The sequence below is a fragment of the Megascapheus bottae genome, chromosome 3, assembly GCF_031878675.1.
Source record: "Megascapheus bottae isolate mThoBot1 chromosome 3, mThoBot2.hap1, whole genome shotgun sequence".
Classification (NCBI taxonomy): Eukaryota; Metazoa; Chordata; class Mammalia; order Rodentia; family Geomyidae; genus Megascapheus; species Megascapheus bottae.
Genome location: NC_143511.1, coordinates 3,316,091 through 3,341,034, shown reverse-complemented (window position 1 = coordinate 3,341,034; position 24,944 = coordinate 3,316,091). Strand labels below are relative to the sequence as shown.

General features: G+C 39.8%; 1 protein-coding gene and 1 pseudogene across 1 annotated transcript in view; one reads left to right on the top strand and one right to left on the bottom strand.

Annotated features, from left to right (window-relative positions):
- LOC150064812 (spermatogenesis-associated protein 31D1-like) overlaps positions 1-24,191 on the bottom strand; it is a 27,935-nt gene extending 3,744 nt beyond the window's left edge. Inside the window, exons 1-3 of the mRNA XM_090329119.1 lie at positions 24,127-24,191; positions 10,745-10,802; positions 7,427-9,931 (exon numbers count right to left, since the gene is read on the bottom strand). Coding sequence (XP_090185245.1) covers positions 7,427-9,931; positions 10,745-10,802; positions 24,127-24,191 — 2,628 coding nt within the window. The remainder of the gene's footprint in view (positions 1-7,426; positions 9,932-10,744; positions 10,803-24,126) is intronic.
- Positions 24,190-24,944, top strand: LOC150064811 (proteasome activator complex subunit 3 pseudogene; annotated as a pseudogene).

Sequence of the window (24,944 nt, the reverse complement as noted above, 5' to 3'; positions counted from 1 at the left end):
TCAATAGCAACATTTTACAGGCAGGCAGTTTTTGATGAATGTTCATATACTATCTAGTTTGTATGCAGTGCATACATACCATGTCATTCTTGCTTTCTGATGAAAAATCTGAGACCCAAGAGGTTAATAGTTTTACACAATGAGAAGGAGCTTCATGAAAACTTGAACCCACTCAATTCTTCCAGACAGTATCTCTGATTGTTAGAGCACTGGACATCTTGTTTACTTGTTTCAATTTAAAAAGGTGGTGATCAGGGGCCAGCAATTTGGCCTAGTGGTAGAGTGCTTGCCTAGCATGCATGAAGACCCGGGTTCGATTCCTCGGTACCACATACATAGGAAAAAAGCCAGAAGTGGTGCTGAGGCTCAAGTGGTAGAGCTCTAGCCTTGAGAAAGTCCAAGGACAGTGCTCAGGCCCTGAGCCCAGGACTGGCAAAAAATAAATAAATAAATAAAAAATAAAAATAAAAAGGTGGTGATGTAGGTTTGTACTTCAGGCTAGCCCTAAACTGTGATCTTCGTGACTCAATGTTAGTATTGTAGACATGGGCTATCTCACAAGCATTAGATCTTTTAATTGGTATATTCTGGAGAGTTCTTTCCTTTTTATTTTTTCTTTGTTTTGCCTTTAAAAATGGCATATGTTAATTGTGTATGTGTGTATAGATTTCATTGTTGCATTGCATATATTTATATTGTATTTCAATTTGTTTCATCAGCTCCTGCCATCATACTTCCTTCACACTTCCCGCTAAGAAATTTCATTCCCAACAGATTTCCTTGTCCAGTTTAAAAAGTGGAGCCAGGTGCTGGGAGTTTGGCCTAGTGGTAGAGTGGTAGACCTGGGTTCTATTCCTCAGTACAACATGCATGGAAAAAAAGCTGGAAGTGCTGCTGAGGCTCAAGTGGTGGAGCTCTAGTCTTGAGAAAGTCCAGGGACAACGCTCAGGTCATGAGCTCAAGCCCGGGACTGGCAAAAAGAAAAAAAAAATGTGTGGTGGCTTACTACTGTAATCCTAGCTACTCAGGAGGCTGAGATCTAAGGATCTCGGTTCAAAACCAGCAAGGGCACTAAAATCTGGGAGACTCTTATCTCCAATTAAGCACTAGAAAAGTGGCACTGTGGCTCGAGAGGTAGGGTAATAGCCTTGAGCTGAATTGCTCAGAGACATGCCCAAACCCAGAGTTCAAGCCCCATGACAGACCAAAAACAAAAAAAAACATGGAGATTTCATATAACCAGAATTCTCCAACACGTTCTTTTTCGTTCCCTTTAGATAGTGCTTTTAGTGTTTTTAGGAGTTCCGTTACAGGAGGCTAGGGGTGGTCTGGCAAAGTATTACCTCTTATTTCAGGCTCGGTGCTCTGATTTTCCAATAATCATATGCTATCTTATACTATCACAGTAGAGAGTTTAGCCACTGAAGGAAAGGTAGTGTAGCTTTCATGATGAGACATTTCCTTGCCTGTCCTACCAAGTCCATGACCCCAGGGTTTTCCAAGGATTTTTTTTGTTATTGGTGGTCATGGAATTTGAACTCTAAGCCTCCTGAGTAGCTAGTACTATAGTCGTGAGCCACAGTGCCTGACTTAGCTCCTAAATATTTTAAGTGTTCCAAACTACATTCAAATAGTAGTTACCATATTTAGTATAATCTAATTTTTCCTTTCTTTTTTCTTTGTTGCAGTTGTTCTTGTTTTGTGGTGATGGATTTTACTACGCTGATGATCAAGCCCAGGAATTTGTTTTTTTTGTGTGTGCGTGTGCCATCCTGGGCTTTGAACTCAGGGCCTATGTGCTGCTCCTAAACTTTTTTGCTCGAGGTTAGTGCTCTACCACGTGAGTCACAACTCCACTTCTGGTGGGGATTTTTGGGTGGATAATTACAGATGAGAGACTCATGATCTTTCTTGCTGGCTTTGAATGGTGACCTTCAGCTCTCAGCCTCTTCAGTAACTAGGATTAAAGGCATGACCCACCAGTGCCCAGCTAAACCCAGGTGTTTTTGCTAGACCAGTGCTATGCCACTAAGCTATACTCAGGCCCTAATCAATAGTAGCAACTAAAACTCTTAAGTCTCCATCTTAAGTGTTGCATTCTTTTATCACCACTTCAGTAGGATCTGTCCTCTGCATCTACTCAGTGATTGACCTTGCCAATTGAATAGGAAAGCCAGTTTATTTACAAGGAGCTTAAAACAGGCAACAGAGGAAGTGGAGTGCATCTTTCATTGTATAAGAAATCTCAGGAAGAGAAAATTTCACCTTAAAAGTACCTTGGTTTTTTGAATCCTATTCACTTCGGAGACGGACTGGGAATGATCATAGACTCAAATAGCTATAAGCAGAGGTTTTTTTCTGTTTCTGTCTTTTTCTCTCCTTTCCCAGAAATCCTCCACTATTTATATCCTGAAGCAGCCAATCACAATAAAGGTCATCTGCGCATGCAGCAAGCATACATGGAAAAATCTAGCGATCACGCTCTATCCACAAACACGGAAGAAACAAATCAACCAATGCAAAGTAATTCCTGGTCAGCAAGCTGCCAGGCACCATCTTATAATCTTAGTTTCTCAAGAGGCTGAAAGCCTCCAACAGGGAAAATTACAAAAACGTAAGTTAAACCACACTAAAGAGAAACTGAAATAGGAAAGGCTCATTCTCTCTTGCTATGTTGCTAGACACACTTTAGTCTCTAGAATTGGTTCTGGACTGTCTGAAGTGGCAGTGTGTTGGGAAAGTCCAAATCCCTCAGCCAAGAACAGAATCATAATAACAGCTAAGAATGTAGGTTTCCTGCACCCCAGTGACAAGCCCTGACATTCAGGAAAACCAGTGTATTTGAAGGGAGGTTAAAAAAGGTGGAAAAGAAAGTGGGAAGGCTTCCAGTATCAGTAACAAGATGCTAAAACCATTTCTGCTCAACCTAATTAGTGCTTGATGCTAATCAGCAACTGATATAGGCATTTCTTCAAGTCAAGGGGTGATTAAATCATTAGGTAGGGGGACCTAGCATCTTCACCACCTGAAGGGGGTAAAGGAAGTGAATCTATGATCATGTTGTTTCTTGAATGTCAAAACCTCCTGGGAGCTTGGTCTTGTTGGATTCATCCAACACTTAGGATACATCAAGCCAGGACGGACAGCTTCTTGATTGCAGACACAGGGCCTTAACCCTTTCCTTTGCTATGGCCAAAAGTTTCCCCATGATAGATTGTCTCTTGTTGGGTTCTGCTAAACTCTGAGTTTCTCTTTTGGCTGACAAACCCACAGCCTCATTTTCCTACCTACATGTCAGGTTCTCTTCTCCAGGGTCTTCTTGAAAGATGCCATGAACTCAGGTTTCGGGAGATCCACAGTTTATACAGACAACTCTTTCTTAGGACTATTCTCTCTTCTGGAATCAATTCACTGTTTAAAAAGAGGGAAAGCTCCTCTTAATTTCCTGTCCTTTCAGCATGGCTCTTTATTATGCCCTCGATGTCTCTCATCCTGAGTCTTCACTCCTGTATTTTACTGTATCTTTTGTCTCTTAAAATGCTTAGTCTCTTTTTAGCTGGCATGGAACTTACTCGTATAATTCTCAGAATTGTGTAAGAGGTGCTTGGGAGCCCACGGCTTTTGTTCCTGTTCCATGCTTGACCCTTGTATCTTCAAAGTGGGCAAGTGGGCAGATAGTAACTAGGAAACTGCGCGCTCCACACTGGCGATGAACTACCCACAAATCACTCAGGCCTTGAAAAATCGTACATGAGACAGTGAGTGTGTCAGTGGGAAAGCTTTAGTGCTCCCTACTCTTTTTTTTTTTTGCCAGTCCTGGGCTTGAGCTCAGGGCCTGAGCACTGTCCTTGGACTTTCTCAAGGCTAGAGCTCTACCACTTGAGCCTCAGCACCACTTCTGGCTTTTTTCTATATGTGGTACCAAGGAATCGAACCCGGGTCTTCATGTATGCTAGGCAAGCAAGTGCTCCCTACTCTTACACTCTTTTTCTTGATGCTAATCCTGGAGCTTGAACTCAGAGCCTGGGTCCATCCCTGAGCTTTTGTGCTCAAGTCTAGCACTCTCCCCTTGGAACAAAATTTTCCTAATTCTTTACCAGCCATCATTCCACTGGAGTTTATACCCTCTTGATTTTGATTATTTATATTTGGATGAGGATAAGGATCCACTTGGCACCTTTGGTCAAAAGTGCTATCAGTACACACAATGTGGTTTCCAATAAGACATCCAAATGCCAGGAAGACTTCTGAGAGTCCCTGTTCACCCTGCTTCCTAGCATTCACATGTGTGTTATTTCATTTCCTCCTCAGTGCGTCAAAAATTAATGTATTTGCTTACGTATTTGGACTTAGATATCTAACCAGTTAGAGAAGGGAAAGGTGATGAGATGTTACTTGCTTTTTCAGCAGGCAAACAATTGTGATTTTTGTCTTGCTATCAGCATTTCTGCTTTCCTGGATTTGATGAAACAAGCTGCTGCCACATTGGAGAATATTACAAGGAAGACAGCAAGGCCTCCAACCAACTCTAGCCATTAGTTAGCAAGAAATTGACAACCTCAGCTCAATAGGATGGAGGAACTAAATTCTGTCAGCAGCTACCCAGTGAACATTGGAAATGTATCACTTCTCTGGTCAAGCCTTCAGATGAGACACCAGATGGAGTCAACAGCTTGATTACAATCTTGGGAAGAATGTTGATGAGGAAACCCAAATTGACTATTCCTGGACTCCTGACCCACAAAAATTGTGAGTAGTTATTAAATGACTAAATTTATAGTTTCTATAACATGCCCTAAGTGATTATAAACTTTGTACGAAAAACTTCACAGCTGGCAGATAGAGCCCAAAATCTTCAAAGAGGGTAATATTGAATCTGACATCTCTGCACGTGATGTCTTTGTATTGTCTTCACGTTGAGAAGGGCATCCCTGTACTTCTATCATGAAATGGTAGTGTCTTTCTGTAGAAAGTCCTTACTAGCTTCCAGAGGTTAGGTAAGAGGCTGATGGTAGATAGAATGACCAACACAAGGTCATTGTTTTTTATTCTTATTCTATTGCTATAGCTAACTTCCTCTATGTCTCTTTTGTTCTACAATTCTTCAAGGTACCCTGATGTGCAGTGAGACATAATTGTTGAGCTCAAAATATGAATAATGGGAGTTCAAGATAAAGTAACATGAGATGTTTTTGGATGGCTTCTGTGCAGCTTCCACACCACCAATACCTATCCCTCACTCCACATACTTAACACATCACACACAGCACTTACCTGTGTAATATGTGAATCAAGAGTTGTTTTACTTTTGGGCCTCACAAGAGTAGTTGCCTTGCTCTGCTGATTCTCTACCACCTGAGCCACACATTCAGCCCTTGTAAAATCAAGGGCCAATTATTTTTTTTTGCCAGTCTGGAGCTCAGGGCCTGAGCACTGTCCTTGGACTTTATCACTTGGGCCTTAGCACCATTTCTGGCTTTTTTTTAATGTATGTGGGACCGAGGAATCAAACCCAGGCATTTGTGCATGCTGGGCAAGCACTCTACCACTAGGCCAAAGTCCCACCAAGGGCTAATTACTTTTGAGAGAGGATCTTGCCTTCTACTCAAGTAGGCACATCAACCACAACCTCCTTACTTTAGGCTTCCCATCATTGCTTGGGTCACAGATATATGCCACTGCTTCCAGCTTCCCTCTGTGGAGATGAAGTCTCTGGGACTTTTCTGCTTGGACTGGCCTAAACAATCCTCCTTATTGCTCACAACAAAATAGGTTGAGAAGGCAGGAACATACCACTGTTGCCAGCATGGGTTCTGCCTTGGCTAACCTCAAACCATAATTCCCTAATTTCAGCCTCCCAATAGCAAGGATTACAGGTGTAAACCACTAGTGACAGCTCAAATCTGGTTTTGTTTGTTTTTTAGGAATGAGAATGAGACAATTTCTAGGAAAACATTCTTATACCTGGCCACTTTCACAGTTCCATTCTTTGTACTGTTATAAAAAGAATAGTTGGAATAGGTGACATGAAACCCTTTCTCGCACACTTGTTCTTATGACTGATTTCAGGTTGGGCTAATGTCTAATCAATACCATAATTACAGTTCCAAGACTTCCTGGAGTCAGCAAGGGGAATTTGTGGCTCTATTGTAGAATAACTCATCTTACCTACAATTGTTTGTAGTTTGGAATATTGAGAAGTAGGTAAAAAGATGATCTGAGCCACATTCTTGATTTTTGGAAATGTGTGTCTGAACACTTGGAGTTATTTTTCTTTTCATGAAAAGTGTGTGTGTGTGCATGTGTGCACGTGGGGGGGTGTGTGTGCACACACTTGCGCTCACGTGCACCCTGAGGCTAGAACTCAAGATCTGTGTATTATTCCTGAGCTATTCTTTTGCTCAAGGCTAGTATTCTACCACTTGAGCCACAGCTCCATTTCCAGCTGTTTTGATTGAAGATAAGAGTCTCATAGAGTTTCCTGGCTTGGGCTGGCTTTGAACCACAATCTTCAGATTTCAGCCTCCTGAGTAGCTAAGATTCCCAGTGTGAGCCACCAGTGCCTAGCACAAAAAATTATTTTAGATGAAATATATCTGAAAATGGTGAAGTTAAAGATGTGGGATAAAGCTGAGAAAGCTATTGTCAGGCTCCTTAAACAGAATTGGCCATCTACTTTAGAAGTGAAATAAGACAAATCTCATTAACAGCTACTGTAATTCCTTCATTTCCCTGTGCATATATCCAGGATCCCCAAACCCTAGTGCAGACGACAGAGAAAGTAATTCTATTAAAAGAAACATTTATTCTTGATTTGCTATTAGAGTGGTTATTCCCATCACAGGATGTGTTATACTGAAGAAATTTTTAAACAGAAATTTGAGTTCCTTTATGAATGTTTTCCTTCTTGTAAATGCTGCAAAAGCACTTCTTTTCAAAGATGAATTAGCCTTCAAGGTGTTCAAAAATATGAGAGCATGTACAAATATCTGGCATGCTTGCTTGCAGGTAAAGCTTGGATAGGACTTTGGCATTTTGGAGGGTGCAGGGAGGAAGAAAGTTTCTGGACTCATAACTGTTCTCTGAAGGCTGTAATCTTTTGAGGAGGTCTGTTATTCTCATAGATCCATCCCACAGTTGAACAGTAACTCGGGCGAGGAGAGATAGATTCTTGCTGTGAGTCCGAGGTAGAAGGTTGTTCTTTGTTGAGCTTTGTCCAGTCCTGCAATTCTTTCTCCTGACTCATCCCCATGTCCTGAGGTACCTGTCTACATGCCAGTTTCTTCTCCAATAGCTTTCCAAGAGTTTCCATTAGCTCATGGGCTTCAGGAGGCCCACAACTCATAAAGAGAGCTTTATCTTTCTCAGATCTTTCCTCTCCTGTGCTTTTCTTCCTAAAATGAATCCACTGAAAAAATTGCCTTACTTTTTTTCTGAAGTTGCTTTCAGAAGGATTCTCTGCTTTCCTTTCCTGATCATCGTGGCTCTTACTTGTTGCTGTGGATATCTCTAACCCCGAGTCCTCCCTTATAAATTCTTCTTTTTTGGATTCTGGTGAGATCAGTCTTCTCTCAGGTAGTGTGTAACATTTGCCCTGGAACTTGGCATGCTTACCAGTGTCCCATTGCTCTGTATTGCGCCTTATGCCATCCAGGTAAGTATGCAGTTCCTGGAAAGCTTCCACGTCCCCACTGGAGATACTGTTGTCATAAGACAACGATGATTCAGAAGTAAGGCTGCCTGAAGGAAAGGACATGTCACTGGAAGAAGACTCATCCTGGTTATGTGACCCAGTATTCAACTTAAACTTTAGTGTAGGATCTTTCAGAATTGATAGGCTTATTGGGTCATATTCAGTGGTCAAGGTAGTTTCCACTTTACTTAAATGTGTATTTGTCATTTGTGTACTTCCCAACTGGTTGGGTTTTGTAAAATGTTCTAGATTCTCATGCACCATATTTTGTTTTCGAAGCACTCCTCTTCTGTGGTGAGAATTCCCATCCTCTGATGTATGCTCATCTCCATTTTGTCTCCTACACTTTGGGCTGTATCTGTTGGCTAATACAGTTTTTTTCTCATTAACTCTGTCTATATCGGATGTTGGAAAATATTCTGAGATTTCCCCCATGCTTTTGTCCTGAAGCATTTTTTCTGTGTGGCTAAAACTTACCCTTTCATCTCTTGGATTAGGCCCAGCCACATCTTGCTTTGTGAACTGCCCTGGACTGTATCTACTTTCTAATTCACTTTTATTCAGATTCACTTTTTCTACGGTATTGTGTGTACAGAGCAAAAAAGTCTGATCTACAAGCTCATGCTCAATACTAGAAGGTAATCGTGTCAGGAGCCCATGTCCTTTCTGATCTACATGTAAGTTGGCAGAGAGAGAATGACGCAAGATAGGGATTGAATTTGTTGTCCCTACCACATCTTCTTGAAAAGATGTAGCACTGCGTGCAAGGTGCCTGGAGGTTGAGAGGAAGTCAAATTGGGGAAGGGGCCATGTTTTTGCTTCTCTCAACATGTAGAATTTAATAGATTCAAGAACCTTGAGGGGAAGGCCCCACCTCTGACTCATCTGAAACCTTATAATATGGGCTTCTAGCATCTGTTGTGTTTTTTGATCAAGAAAGGGAAGTTCCAGTGTAGTAACAGAGCAGAAGCTTCTACTTAATAGTGGTAGCAAATTTGTTTTTTCCATATGTGTATGAGAACTCCCAGAATGAGGTACCATATTGTCACCAACCAGCCACGAACGACACACCATCAAAGGAATCTGACCTACACTGATCTGCCAAAATTTTCTGATCACGTGCAGCCTAAGAATGCTTCTTATTTGAAGCTCATTCAAATTATTCATTGGGAGCCTTAGTGATGTATTACCTGAACTATTCCTTGAATTATACACCCATTTATTTTGTCTCTCAGGTGCAGCTGTTGGACAGCTCAACACATAGTATTCTGAATCCATTGGTAAATTATTTAATGGGTATTTCCCTAAGATGTGTCCAAGATTCTGTGCTGTATCCCTTCTCAGCTGCGAGCTTGTAGCAACACTCTCATAGAAAGTTCCCAGTTGACTCACTTGACTCTTCCTTTGGTCATTGCAAATATGGCCGTGACACTCAAAGGGTTGCAAGGAAACAGGATTGCAATTGTGGTGAGCTATCTGTGTTGAATTGCATTGTGGTTCCATTAGTACCAAAGACCCTGGGCTGAGATAGGCCTGGAAGCACCAGGGTGGGATTAGCCTATTTGGCACATGGAGCTGCAGGTTCTGGGGTTCACAAAAATGGCCAGAAAAGGCAGACACTGGGACATAGGATTGTGGGGTTTGCCTCACAAATTTTACATTGGAAGCTAGAGGGCAAATAGATTCTTGACGATTTTGGACCTCAGGAACTGAACCCCATGAACTATCTTGATGTTTCTGTACCATGTGACAGTCCAGGTATTGATTTCCATTTAAGGTGACAGGGTTATTCCTGTTCTGTGGACTGTGGGAAGGATTTCCACAGGGTGGAGAATACAGTGGTATCGTGAGAAGAGGAGGGTTCGCACAGGTATGGAAATGGGTCCGTGTAAAAGGTAGAGTCTGAGATTGTGTCATGGGTTGGGTATGCACATTGGCCAGAGGAAGAGGGATGGATTGAGGAAGTGGTGGTGGTCGTCTGCCCTGCATTTGGGCTACAGGATCTTTACAAATTTCATTGAATAAGATAAGATGAGGTTCTATTGAGCCACCTTCCCTAGACACCAAGAACGTAGCCACTATTGACTCACTGTGCAGAGATGGAAGACCCCAGAAAAGTTGACTGTCTTTCTGCTCTAAATTCTTCCCCATGGTCTTCATATATAGGAGCTGCTGATGAATTCCTAAATGCTCTGTTTTGCCTTTCATGTCCCAGTCAGTTTGGGGGGCTATGGTATCCTGCTCACCAACAAGAGAATGCATAGAGTACCATGAAGATGTCAATTGCTTTTCTGACCACTTTTGTTCAAAAACTGGTCTATCATCCTCCTTTCCTGCCTTTTCCAAAGTTTCAAAAATCGTTTTCTTCTTCTCTTGTCTCTTTAAAAGTTCCTGTATATTAAGGTCAAGAAAGGGAATATGTCTGTTCTCCACATGTGATGCATTAGAGTGTCTCCAGAAATAGGAATCCGGAGGATGGAAGGAAACATTTTCTTGCTGAAAATCACAGTGTGGCAATCTTGGGAGAAATGTGTTCTTGTTATGAGCCTGCCACCAAGAGAATTGAGAAATCTCCATGTTTTAATACTCTTTGCCTTTGATCGTTGGGACATAAAGAGGACATCAGCAGGACTACCTACCAGAAACAAAATGGCCTGTGGTTAGAGAATAGAATCTGTTCTCTTGAGTGTGATGTGTTGAAGGATGAAGATGCATGCAGTTAGCGAGGGAAACTTGGGATGAAGGAGAGGGCTAAGCTTTTGTGGTAGAGAGTTTGTTACCCAGTTGTGAGGATGAAAGAAATTCAACCGAACAGGAACGTGATCTGGTTAAGTGAGAGGATGGAAGGGCAAGTCGAGAAAGCTCAGGCAGAGAAGCTGGCATTAGGTCTGGAGGAGGGATTTCTGAGTAAGCAGAGTGCAGAGGAGGTGATGACTGAGTCACAGGAGTATGTGAAGAGCTGTGGGAGCCAAAGGCAACAAAGAGGGCACATAATTTAGGAATGCCTGTGAAAGCAAATGACTGGCCCCAGCAGTTGTTTTTATTACATACCTTATGAATGGGATTGGCATGGTGTTGAAAGGTGGTATTTCTACACTGGCCTGGAGGGCTGAAAGAGAGAAAACACAAAGCTGTAGCCAAATGGAAGACATGGGAGCCTAGCAGAGTAAAGCCTGAGACCTTCTTTACTTTCTCCCATGTTCATTGTCTCTCAGTTTTCTATAATCTCTCTCCAGGAGCTTCCTTTTCCTAGACAAGTAGCACTTATAACCCTAGTATAACAGAACATATAAAATAAAGGGCATAGAAAAAAAAAGACCAATCACTTTTTCAGAACATAAAGAAGCTTCTTGCTGCTCTTCTTTTTTCCATGTATTTTTATTGTAATTAATTGAAGGGTTACATTATATTCACCAGATACAAGGTGCATTACTTAATAAACATTGGTACCCTTTCTCATGTCTTGGTCTACTTCTGTATGGCAATTTCTCTGACCTAGACAACCAGGAGAGTGATATACATAATGAAAGTAGAGACATACAGGAGTCCATTTATGGGAATCCCATGTGATATTTAAATCAGAAAGCACCAAGAATCAGGGACAAGATAACTACAATTTTTTGTTTTGGTGTTTTTTTTTGTGCTTGCTAGGCAGGAGCTCTATCACCGGAGTCATACCCATAGCCTTGGCTTTGTTTTATTTTTTGTTTGTTTGTTAAAATAGGGTTTTTTGTTTGGGCCTATGGTGGCCTAGTCAGTGATTATTGAATTTGTATTTCCCACACAGCTGGGATGACAGAAGAGTGCCACCACATTTATCTCTATTTTTTTTTTGAGATGGGATCTAAGTTTTGCCTAAGTAGCTGGCTTGACAGGCAGCTGCACTTGGTGAGGTTATGAGGAAAGTTCACATACTTATGTGGCTTCATTTATAAAGTACTGTGATACTCAGAATCACCACAGGAGGTTACCGCAGAGATGAGTCTGAGCATCCCAAAATAAAGCATGGAACACAGAAGTTGTGACTCCAAAGCAACCACTAAACTTTCCTTGCCAGGCTATGTGTTCCTCACTTGACCAGCACCCACTCTTCAGGCTCATCACTGCTTCATGCCTGTGGCTGGGCAGAATACAGACTGAGAAGTGTTGAGTTTGACTGCCCTTCCTCCTTACTTCTCCTCTACAGGCTTTATTTTCTGAAAGACACTGCTTAAAACTGATGTCTTCAGCTGAGCACTAGTGGCTTATGCATGTTATCTTAGCTACTCAGAAACTGAAATCTGAGGATTGTGGTTCAAAGCCATCCCAGTGATCCTCTTCTTACCTTCAATGAAAGAAAACCGGAAGTGGTGCTGTGGCTCAATTTGGTAACAAAAAAGCTCAGGAACAGCACTCAAACCCTAAGGAAGTTCAAGCCTCACAACTGACAAAAAAACCCCCAAATATTCATATCCTCAGAGATGATCAACCTAGGATCTCATCGAAAGACAGGCAAGTCACCTTTGAGGTGCTAGGTCAAACAAGTGGCACCTTACCTTAAAATTTCCTACCTTTCTTTTCTTGGTTCTTCCCTGATGCTAAGAAGAAAAGAAACATAAAGAAGCTACTCTTAGGAAATATAGATATCCATTATCTAAAAATAATATTATTCCCAATTTTAAATAATAGTTTATTCCTTTCTTGATTAATTTTATAAGATGATCAGATTTTTCAATTTATTTTTTTTGAGAATCTAAAAGAAGGACTTGAGTTCATACTTGAAGTTTAGTCAGAAGTCTCTCCTCTCTAGATTTGCCCAACATGGAGGAAGGCTTGGTGAAAATGCTTGACATTAAGTGAAACATAGGATCAAGTGGTACAAAGAGTCCATTCCCCTTTAGAGCACTTGTAATCTGTAACTAAGATAAGTCAGAATCATGGAATTGGTGCTTGGAATCCCTCATACCCAGATTAGTTGGCTGTGAACTGCAAATGTAAACATTATCCCTACCTGAATCTCTAGCCTTGCCTGATCTATTGCTCTAGAAGAATGATCTCCTGGTCTTTCCTAGACTTCTTATCTCTGATATCTCTCTGGGCCAATCAAAAGTCATCTAGCAATGTGAGAAGGTGAATAGGAAGCTAAAGAATCATCCTGTGAGAAAAGAGTCAATTATGGCATTAAGGAGCTTTGGAAAACTGAATAAGGTAAAAAAAATTTTTTTAGTGCTATCAGAGAATGGAGCTCCCAAGTAAAACCACCTCCCACCTCTTCACAGAAAGCATAATCAAGGCAAAATCCAATGGAATCGTAAACTGGAAAGAACATTTAAGTGGACAATTTGATGAATTGCCAAAGAATGTTTGTGAACTATCATTAGAGTGAGGCTGCTCCATAGGTTTTAATCTTACACAGTTTCCTACATTTTATTTCGTGCAAGATTCCCTGTCAGGCTCTCACAGTGAAGATCCATGGGAAAACCTTCATATTTCCATCAGGAAGAGAGAGAAGGAACCATTTTCAAACAGACCCCAATTATTCTCTTTAACAGGAGCCTTCTTAGTAGAAGACATCAACACTAGGTGCTATGTCATATGGGAGAAGGAAAGTTGCCTATCTCCAGCCTCTTCTACCCACCCTGTGTTACCGTAAGATTCAGAAAAACAAACCTAAAGTCACGAATGAACCCCACTGCCCAGGGACTCATACCTACTAGAAATAGGAGATTTAAACCCAACATGAGCTGTGTCATGAATGCTCTACTTAAGGAAGTAACCTTATGAAAAACTAAAGCACCAGAGACAAAACCTGGGTACTAGAAGAAATTTGAAACTCTGATGGTTATAACTATAGAAAACATTAAACACAGCCCAGTTCCTAGGAACTTAACATAAATTCTACCACTAGTAGTTCCTATTAATGGCTTTCAAAAAATCAAAACAACAACAGAAAACTCACAAAGTGCCCAAGGCTATTTCCTGGGATCCTACAAAATAGAATGATCACATGTTTTATCACTGAAACCAAGACCTCTCTGGGAGTGAAAAAGCACATTGCTAGGTGCCAGGGTCTTACAGCCATAATCCTAACTTACTCAGGATGCTGAGATCTGAGGCTTTTGGTTTGAAGGCAGCTACAGGTGGAAAATCAATGAGACTCTTATATCCAATTAACCATCAAAAAAGCTCAAATGGTAGAGTGCAAGCCTTGAGCAACAAAGCTAAGGGACAGACAGTTCCCAAGCCCCAAGTTCAAGCCTTAGTACCGTATCATTTTGAGCCACAGTGCCATTTAAAATATTCTTGTGATTAATTGGAGATAAACATCTCACAGACTTTCCTGCCTAGACTTTGAACAGTGATCCTCCGAACTTAGCCTTCTGAGTAGCTAGGACTATAGGTGTGAGTCAGTAGTGCCTGGCAGGAATTATTTTAAAAACACTGAATACATATAAATAGAGAGTAAGACTGTAAGAATGGTCACCACGGTATGGGAAAAGGAAATGGGAAGATAAATAGGAAAGAATACTCAGCATCATGTTATATACCCTAAAAATACACAGTTAGAACTTCTAGAAAAAGGGATCCAAATAAAATTAAACAAAATTCCTGTTTAAGATAACGTAAAGGAGAAAAAAAGGGATAATAAAAAGGAAGATTGGGTATAATGAATATTAAAGTTGAAGATATGAGATAATACTCTTAACATATAAATCCTATAGATATTTGCCATGAAATATTGCCATGAATCAAAAGAAAACAGGCTGAGTGTGGTGGCTCATGCCTGTAATCCTAGCTACTCAGGAGGCTCAGATCTGAGGACCAAGATTCAAAGCCAGTCCAGGCACAAAAGACCTAAGACTCTTTTCTCCAGTTAACCTCTTGACAATGGGAAGTGGGGCTTGGATCAAGGGTAGGGTGGTAAGCCTTGAGCTGAAGAGCTCAGGGACAGCACCCAGGCCCAGTTCAAGCCCCATGACCCACAAAGGAAAAAAGGAAAGGAAACAGAAATAGTATTAATTTCAAGCAAAGCATACTGAAGAATAAGAAAAGTTACCAGTGATAAAAGAAGTATCAAATAATAATGAAGGGTTCAATTTTCCAACAACATAAGAAAAACATTGTGTATATATCTAATAACAGATTGTCAAAATGTATGACAAACTGTTAGAAATAGGAAAGGAAATAGATGAACCTACTGATACTGTTAACAGCTTCAACAAACTTTATAACAGAAATTGAAGTTTGGTTGTGCTGCAAATCATCAGGACATAGTCTGAAACAACACATTCAATCACTTGGATATCATTAATATTATCAAATAATCTCCCCAAGCTGAACAGAATACATAATCATTTCCCCATGCTCAAGTGGTACATCCTCCAGGATATAACACATTTTGGGAAATAAGCTATGCCTTAATAAATAAAAAAGAACAGTAGCCATATGAAATATGCTTTTAGGCCAAAAGGTGTTAAAATAGAAATCAGTAAAGGAAAGGTAGTTAGAAAATCCCAAAATGATCTGAGATTAAACAAAGCATTAACTCATTGATCAAATTTTTTGAGAGGTTTAAAATATGTAAAAGTAAATAAAATGAAAATGCAACTTAGAAAAATGTGTTGGATGCGGCAAAGGTAGTGTTTAAAGGGAAGTTTATCACATTAAATCCATGTATTACACTCGGAGCAGCTCTAGTTTTATTACCTGTTTGATATCTCTCTGTTTCTAGGCTATTGGGAAATACAAATTCCTCTTCTGTTAGCACAGAGAGAGAAGGAGAAACCCAGACAGGAAGTCGGAGATAGGAATACTCAAGAAGTCAAGTTGAAGTTCAGTTATGCTGTGGTATGGCTTCGAGGTCAAAGAAGAAGATCCACATCAGAATCCAGGCACTGAGTACACATTCTAAATTACACACCGTTCCACGCCACATCACAGAGCCTGAGCAGAAAGCAAAGATTCTTAAGGCTGGTGGTGGAGAAAACAACATAAGGGAATTGAACCTACAGCTTCCCTCCATCACCCAGATATGCTAATCTGTTCATCCCTCTTGTGTCCTATAGATGCCTTCACTACACCCTTTCAATAGAGTGTGTTTACCTCAATATTTTAATCATTCTACCTACTACCTAGATATTATAAGAGATCCTTTTATTGCATTGTGATCTCCCTTTGGATAACATGTAATCTTTGAAAGCTTTGCATGCTCAGGGACTTACAAGTTCTATTCTGCTCTCACCTACAGCTCCTCAAATACACAATGCTTTTTACCTGCACAAAAACAGAAACCTTGAACACAAAACCCCTTGAGATTTCTCAAGAGGTTCAGTGATAATGCTAAAAGCCTGTAGAGAGCACAGTACTTTACACCAATGAACAGAATCCAAAAAAGCATAAAAGGGAGACGACACAACAAACATTTTCAACATGTTTTCAATCATTCTTTCTCTCTCCAACCCTGCTTCCTCCTCATTCTGCCTTCCCTCTCCCATAGTTTTGCATCAGTTGTACAGAGCAATTGTACATGTCCAAAGCCCACACAACCAGATCCATCCTGATGTGAGGGGTAGGCTTCACCTTAGCATCATGGGTCTTCTAATTAGGCTGATTGAACTTCATTTGGCAAGGCCCTTTGCTTTAAACCACATTTATGGTTACTTTATGAGCTTTTTCCTCCATCTACTTTGTAACTTTTCACCAAAATTTCCATTGGTTCATATAGAGAGAGAGATGTTATTTTGGTGGCTATTGTATAGTATATCTATTATCCTTTCATAATATTAGTTCACTTAACCCTTAAAACTCTTAAAACTTATGTATTTACAGCCAGGCTCTGATAGTTCAAACCTGCAATCCTCACTATATGGGATACTGAGGACCAGAGGATTGCAGTTCAAAGCTAGCTAGAGCAGAATCCCAAGTTAGAAGGGACGCTGAGATTGGGAGGACTGCAGTGGCAGGACAGCACAGTCAGGAAAATCCGTGAGGTTCTTCCTCCATGGCGGAAACTGGACCGTGGCACATTCCTGTGATCCACGATGTAGGCAGATTGTGGCTCAGATGCATACCTAGACAGGAACAAAACCAAACCAAACGAAACAGTGAAAAACAGAGTTGTAAGCAGTATTGCACCTGAGGCCTCCAAATTCCAGCTCCAGTACCACCAAAAATAGATCTTTTAGCTTCAGAAGTTTATAAACTGGTTAAGCCCTGTGTTGTTCCCTCATAGTATTGTTTAGCCATCAGGTTTGATGAATCCACCTTCACCCCAGACACCCAATCCTTGCTTTTTCTTACAATGAAAGCTTACCAGAAATACTAGACTGTTCTTTGTCCTGTCCTGCATGCGTAGCTTCTCCATTGTCTTGTCAAGCCGACTTCCTCCCATCTGCCTTCCCTTGACTAGAGGAGGTCTGTTCAGAAATACCTCTTATATAGCCTTGCATTCCTGGTGTTGCTTTGTTGTTGTTTGTAACAAGCAAACTCACAAACACAAAAATATCCTTTAATATATGACCAGGAGAAACCTCATCACAAAAGTGAACGTATCTGATTTTGTTACCTGGTATAGTATGTATATATGTTTGTTTGTTTATTTCAAATAAGGAAGGGAAGGAGGAAACAAGATGATTGGGAGGGAGTGGGGGGGAGGGAAACAGGGCCAAAATATGAAAAGGGGTATCCATGTGTGAGAAGTAATGCACCTACTACCTGACGAATTACAACTGTAATCCCTCTATACATTACCCCAACAATAAAATTTAAAGAAACGAAAAGTAAACCTGGGGGAGGGGTCATAAAACTGAAACAATAGGTATATTCCTCAAAAGAGATCAGGTCATAAAAAAGTACTATTCCAGATTAAAAGAGACTGATGTCACACAGCTAAACACAATAGGAAATTACAGACTGCCCTTGTAATGGAGATGTTAAAAAAATAAAAAGAAAAGAAAAGAGGAAACAGCTGGGTGCAGTAACTCATGCCTATAATGCCAGCTACTCCAGGAGGCTGAGATCTGAGCATCATGATTGCAAGCCAGATGGGCAGAGAAGCCTCCATAAGACTCTTATTCTCCAATTAACCTCTTATCTCTAAAAAACAGAAGTGGCACTGTGACTCAAGTGGTAGAGCACTTGCCTTGAACACAAAGAGGCTCACAGATAGCACCCAGTCCCTGAGTTCAAGCCCCACAACTGGAAAAGAAAAGAAAAGCACAAATACATACTACATATACAATAAGGATGAATGATTTAAAATTTTATAACTACTTAAAGATAATAAAAATTGTAACTGTGTTAACGTTACTGAAAGATAATCAAGTATTAAGTGTTAAATTTAGTATTATTTTAATAGATGAAATATAACCATTCATACGTATGAAATTTCTCCTCAAGTATATAAATTTATTTTTGTATATATGTTCTTGCCTACATATATGTGTGTACAAAGATACACATATATACATGTAAACAAATAACATGTCATATACACATATGTATATAAATATACATGAGGGAAGAGAGAAAAACCAGCAAATGGGTTAAACATTAGCAAGAAGTAAATCCAGTTAAATTATACATTGTTATTTACGATCAATTTAACTTTTTTCAAGTTTGTTTTAAATACATTTTTTTCTTGATAATAGGATTTGATCTGAGGGCCTTTTACTATGTGGATGCTCTGCCACTGAGCCACACTCTTCACTTTAAACTACCTTCCTTTTGTTGATCGTGAACATTAAACTCTGGGCCCGGGTGCTTTTGCTCAAAGCTAGCACTCAACCACTTGTGCCACAAGATCACTTCTGGCTTTTTCTGTGATTAACTGAAAATAAGAGTCTCACAAATTTTTCTGCCCGAGCTGGTTTCAAACCACGATCTTCAGATCTCAGCCTCCTCAGTAGCTAGTATTGCAGATGTGAGCCACTGGTGCCCAGCTTTAAACAACTATATTTTTAACTTGACCATTGACTACATTGTACTGAGCCTGGCATAACTTTTAAAATTTTTGGCTTTGGTTCCCACAACTTCCTCACACCACAGGTACACCCAACACCATTTTCGAAATGGTTGTCTCAACTCTGTTCCAAGGAAAATCTTGATTCCTTGAAACCAAAATTTCAAGGAATCACATCCAAAATATGTAACAATTGGGTTTTTTCTTCCTTCCTTTTTTTCTTTATTCTTTCTTTCCTTACTTTCTTTCTTTTCTTCTTTCTTTCTTTTCCTTCCTTCCAACCTTCCTTCCTTTTCTTCTTCTTCTTCTTCTTCTTCTTCTTCTTCTTCTTCTTCTTCTTCTTCTTCTTCTTCTTCTTCTTCTTCCTCTTGTTCTTCTTCTTCTTCTTCTTCTTCTTCTTCTTCTTCTTCTTCTTCTTCTTCTTCTTCTTCTTCTCCTCCTCCTCCTCCTCCTCCTCCTCCTCCTCCTTTCCTTCCTTCCTTCCTTCCTTCCTTCCTTCCTTCCTTCCTTCCTTCCTTCCTTCCTTCCTTCCTGCCTTCCTTCCTTCCTGCCTTCCTTCCTTCTTTCCTTTCGTTCTTTCTATTTTGCCAGTCCTGAGGGTTGACCTCAAGACCTGGGCACTGTCCTTGGAATTTCTCAAGGGTAACACTCTACTGCTTGAGCCACAGCATCACTTCTGGCTTTTTCTATGTATGGGGTACTGGGGAATCAACCCAGGGCTTCGTGCATGCTAGGCAAGCACTCTACCACTAGGCCACATTCCCAGCCCCAGGTCTCTTTCTTATTGGTTCCTACTGAATCATCTGTCTTCAGGGATTCATGGTAGAATCTAGCTTGAAGGTGCTTTTCTGTTTTGCTAAGTCATTACCTCTCCTCCAGATTTCAAAAATATATTGAGCTCTTCTGTAATAGCCTCTCCTATTCCTGACATTCACTTTAAAAAAAGATTTTATTAATACTGATTTTTTTACATCAAATTTCAAATGTCAAGTTTAACAAACAGTATTCAAGAAGGGAATCTCTATATGCAATCACAGGCACATAAATTTAGGAACAAAATTAAAGTTAAGCTGAAACTTCGTCATAGATATGCATTGATCTATACAATATAACATAATGTCTTTAGAGTATATATCCCACCATAGATTTATATGTCCATATAGTTATATTCATATCTCAAAGACTATGTCATGACCATGAGTAACCAAAAGTATTGAGTCATCACTCTTGTACTGTTTGAATCTAAGATCCACATATCAGGAGACAGTATGACTTTTGTTCCTTTGGTCTTGATTTATCTCGCTCAACATGATTCACTCTAATTTCATCCACCTCACCGTGAATGCCATTATTTTATCTTATCTGGTGGTTATATAGAATTCCATTGTATATATACATACCACATTTTTTGTATCCATTCATCTCTAGTAGGGCATCTGGGTTGTTTCCATCTCTTGGGTATTGTGACTAGTGCAGCTATGATCATGGCTGAGCAGATGTCCTTATCATATCCTGGGTTATGATGCTTAGAGTAGATATCCAGGAGTGGTATGGCTGGATTGTAGGAAAGGTCTATATTTAGTTTGTTGAGGAACCTCCAAACTGCCTTCCAGAGTGGCTGAATTTGTTTCCATTCCCTCCAGCAGTGCAGTAGGGTTCCTCTTTCTCCACATCCCCACCAGCATTTGTTGCTGTCTGAGTTCAGAATATTGGTTATGCTGATTGGGGTAAGATGGTATCTTAGGGTTGTTTTTATTTTCATTTCCTTTGTGTCTATGGATGATGAGCATTTTCTCATATGTTTCTTTGCTATCTTAACCTCTTCTTTTGATAAGTCTCTGTTTAGATCCCTTTCCCACTTTGTGACTGGTTTATTGGCTTTGGGGGAATTAGTTCCTTGAATTCCCTTTAGATATTGAGTATTAGGCATTTGTCTGATGTATTATTGGTAAATATCTTTCGCCAGTTGGTTGGCTATCTTTCTGTTTTAGTAGCTATGTTTTCATCTGTGCAGAAACTTTTTATTTTTAGGTAGTTCCACTTGTCAAATCTCTCCACTCTGTTGTGATCTGGGACTCTGTTCAGGAAGGCTTTGCCTGTGCCTATGTGTTCCAATGTCTCTCCTACTCTATCATGTAACGCTTTCAGAGTTTCAGGTCTGATATTGAGATCTTTGATCCATTTTGAGTTAACATTTATGCATGGCAACAGGCTGAGATCAATTTCAGTTTTCTGAATGTGGCTACCCAGTTTTGCCAGCACCAATAATTGAATAGGCTGTGTTTGTTCCACGGTAGATCTCTAGCTCCTTTGTCAAATATAAGATGATTATAGGTATGTGGTTTTATTTCTGGATCTTCTGTTCCATTGATCTTCTGGTCTATGTTGTTTTTGTTATTTGGCTCTATAGTAGAGTTTGAAGTCTGGTATTATAGTACCACCTGCATTACTCTTTTTGCCTAGAATTGCTTTGGCTATTCTAGGTCTTTTGTTGCTCCATATGAACCTTTGGATTGTATCTTCTATTTCAGTAAAGAATTGTCTTTGGGATTTTGATGGGGATTGCATTGAATTTGTATATCGATTTTGGCAATATGGCCATTTTCACTATATTGGTTCTTCCTATCCATGAGCGTGGGATGTTGTTCCATGTCCTGGTATCCTCTTCGATTTCTTTCATTAGGCTTTCATAGTTTTCATGAAATAATTCCTTTACATCTTTGGCTAAGTTAATCTCTAAACATTTTACTCTTTTGCAAAAGGGATCATTTTCTTGATTTTTCCCACTGTTTGTGTATTTTTGGCGTATAGAAAGGCTACTGACTTTTGCAGGTTGATTTTGTATCCTGCCATTTTGCTAAAGTGATTTATTAGTTCTAGGAGTTTAGGAGTGGAGTTTATTGGGTTGTTCAGATATAGGATCATGTCATCTGCAAGTAGGGATAGTTTGATTTCTTCTTTCCCTATGTGGATCCCTTTGATGTCCTTCTCTTGTCTTATTTCTATAGCTAAGGGTTCCAGCACTATATTGAAGAGAAGTGGAGGAAGTGGGCATCCCTGTCTAGTTCCTGATTTTAAAGTAAATGATTCTAGTCTTTCTCCATTTAATATGATACTGGCTGTAGTTTGTCATATATGGCTTTAATTATTTTAAGGAATGTACCTGCTCTTCCTATTTTTTCTAGTGCTTTCAAGATGAATGGATGTTGTATTTTGTCAAATGCCTTCTCGGTGTCCAGAGAAATTATCATATGATTCTTAACCTTAGCTCTATTGATATGATGTATTATATTAGTTGATTTGCAAATGTTAAACCAACCTTGCATCTGTGGGATGAAGCCTACTTGATCGTGGTGTATAATTTTTGAAATTTGTCTCTGGATTCTGTTGGTTAGTATTTTATTGAGGAGCTTTGTGTCTATGTTCATCAGAGAGATTGGTCTGTAGTTCTCTTTTTGGAGGGAGGGGTCTTTCCCTGGTTTGGAGATGAATGTGATTTTGGCTTCATAGAATGATTTTGGGATGGCTTCCTCTGCTTCTAGCTGTCGTTCACTTTTTAAGCACTTCTACTTTTTATATCATTTAAGTTGTATTGAAATGTACCATAACACATACCATACCACCCACCTAGGTCATGTATAATTTTTATGCTGTACAAACATACCAGAGTCAAATTCAAAGTATTTTCATGACGTTAAAAGGGGACTCTGTGACCTTGAGATTTTATTCACACTTATCCCTCCTCATCTCTCATCGACCATTAGTCTTTCTGTCTCTGTAAATGTAATGTTCATTTTCTGGGTGTAATGGAATCATATATAGTCAATTGCACGTGACTTCCTTTCGTTAACATAGTGTTTTCAAAGTTCATCCATATTGTGGCATGTATCAATATTTTATTCCTTTTTATTACTAAAAGCTATTTTCTGCTCTAATAAACATTTTGTTCATCTATTCTTTAGTTGGATAAGTGAGCTGTTTCTGGTCTGGGCTGTGATGCAGCTATAAACATTTACATACAAGTTTCTGTGTGAACTTAGGCATTTTTCTCAGGCATAGAAATAGAAATGGAATTGCTGTGTGATATGGCCATGCTATGCTTAACATGTGAGGAAATGGCAAAATGATTTTTAAAACAGCTGGATCATTTTACATTTTTACTGGCTGTGAGAGATACTTCCAATTTCTCCAGGATTTTAGCCTTTATCTACTCATTTTTGTTAATCCTGGTGTGAACTATCTCACCATGAAAGTTATTTGCACAAGGTAATGATTTGTGGAATAAAAGATTGCGAATAGTGCTTTTGCCCCTCATGCCAGAAGTTGCATCACCACAGGTAGACTTAAAAATATACATATATATCCAGCTAAAGTGTCACATAGGTTTATGATTCTATTATACAAATGACAGAGAAAAATTCCCTCCCTGAAAATAATTCGTTCTTTTCCCCAATATACATGCACAGAGCTGGGAGAGGGCAGAGCCTGAGAGCTGACCATAACTTCATGATTCCAGTAGATTTTCAACATGTGTATTTTTTCAGACAAAAGATATAAAGGGAATTAATAAAGCCTATCTGAAGATAACATTTAGAAATGTTGATTACATATAAAACCTTTAGGATAAAGGAAACAAGTATAAGAGCATAGCATATGAAATAGTAGAAAAATAATAAAGTTAATTTAATCTAGAATTGAAAATTTTGACTAATATTGGAAATAGAAAAAATGAGATAACGGGGAAGAATGCCAAACTATATCACCACAGAAAACAGATTATTCTGTTTTTCTTTTGGCGATATGTCTAAAATTAAGGCATAAACTGACTTACATAAAAATAAAGGACCCTAAAAACCAACAATAGGGGAATTGATTCTAAAATGAATATTGAGGTCCTCCAAAATGTCCCCACTTCCTCTTCTGAGGAGGAGCATGTTCATATAATCTGCACGTTTTTGGAGTCCTAGGAGTCAGAATGGTAGGGTCAATGGCAAAACTCCGGAGATAAAGATATATTGAGAGGAAATAGCAGAAATCTTTTACTTTGACACACCCATAATTAGGAGGAAAAAATCATCCATAGATGACTTGCCAGAAATCTTTACAAGAAGGTCAAAGAATGCTTCTGGATCTTAGCATGTGACATATAACATATTCTTCAGCAATACTCGCTCCATTCCCAGACTCTTCCCCCTCCCAGCTCTGCGCACATTTATTGAGGGAAAGAATGAATTATTTTCAGGGAGGAAACTTGTCTGCCAAACACCACAGAATAGAATCAAAACCTTATGTGACAATCTAGCTGTGGTGATGTAACTTCCATCATGAGGGGCAAAAGCCAGGAAGGTGAGCTCAGGAGCAAGTATATAGCAGGCAGCCAGATGGAGAGACTGGGTAGACTGGGGTACAGGTGGACTGGGCAGATGGAGGCAAGAATGAACAAGCAGTGAAAAAGCCAGTGAGTGTGACCAGGTCCTGAGGGCAGCTGAGATACCTCAGGTTCCTCTGGTCCTCTTCCCCAGAGCCTCTGGTCTCTAGCAGAGTGTCCAGCTGGGCCATGGCCTCATCACTGAAGGTAGATTAGGAAGAGAAGCCCAAGGATGATTCTTTCACAGAGTTTATCACAAGCCAGGTGGAAGACGTGGTACAACTTTTCACAAAGTATTCAAACCTTAAAGAACCAATCCTAGACATCCATGACCAAACTCATCTACTTAGACCTGATTCTCCCTGTTCCTGACCCCATTCTTCTCACCAATATCCACGATGGTTTGGATAGTCTCACTTATAGGAAGTGAAGTTCAGACAGATGTGAAGAGATATTCTAAGATATTTGTGATGTTCAATGGGATGTGAAAAGGCAACCAGCAGCTGGTGGACATTCTTGAGAAAATGAAACCTGAGATCTGGCTGCTTCCCCAGAAATGTAACGCAGTCTAAATGTGTGTCCAGCTCTTGAGTCTCAGGATGGACAATGAGAACTACTTTGGGATATCTATTGAAGAAGAGACAAGTTGCAAAGCTAAAATGGATTGGGAATGAAGCTCCATTTCTGGGCCAGATTTCTAAACTGTAAGAGCCAAATTGTTTTCTAAAATAGCTAAACATGCCCATGTGGAGAACTATCGCTACACTGTGGCAGAGACTGATGAGAAAAAAATGTCATCAGCCTTCAGTTTATCATATACAGAGCTGAGAAATCAGTATATAACTCTATAGGACATGATCCCCCAAAATATCAAGAGGATAAAATGACCCAGAAGCAATAACAAAGTTATATTGTACCAAGTCCAGGGCCAGGGGACTCTGTGA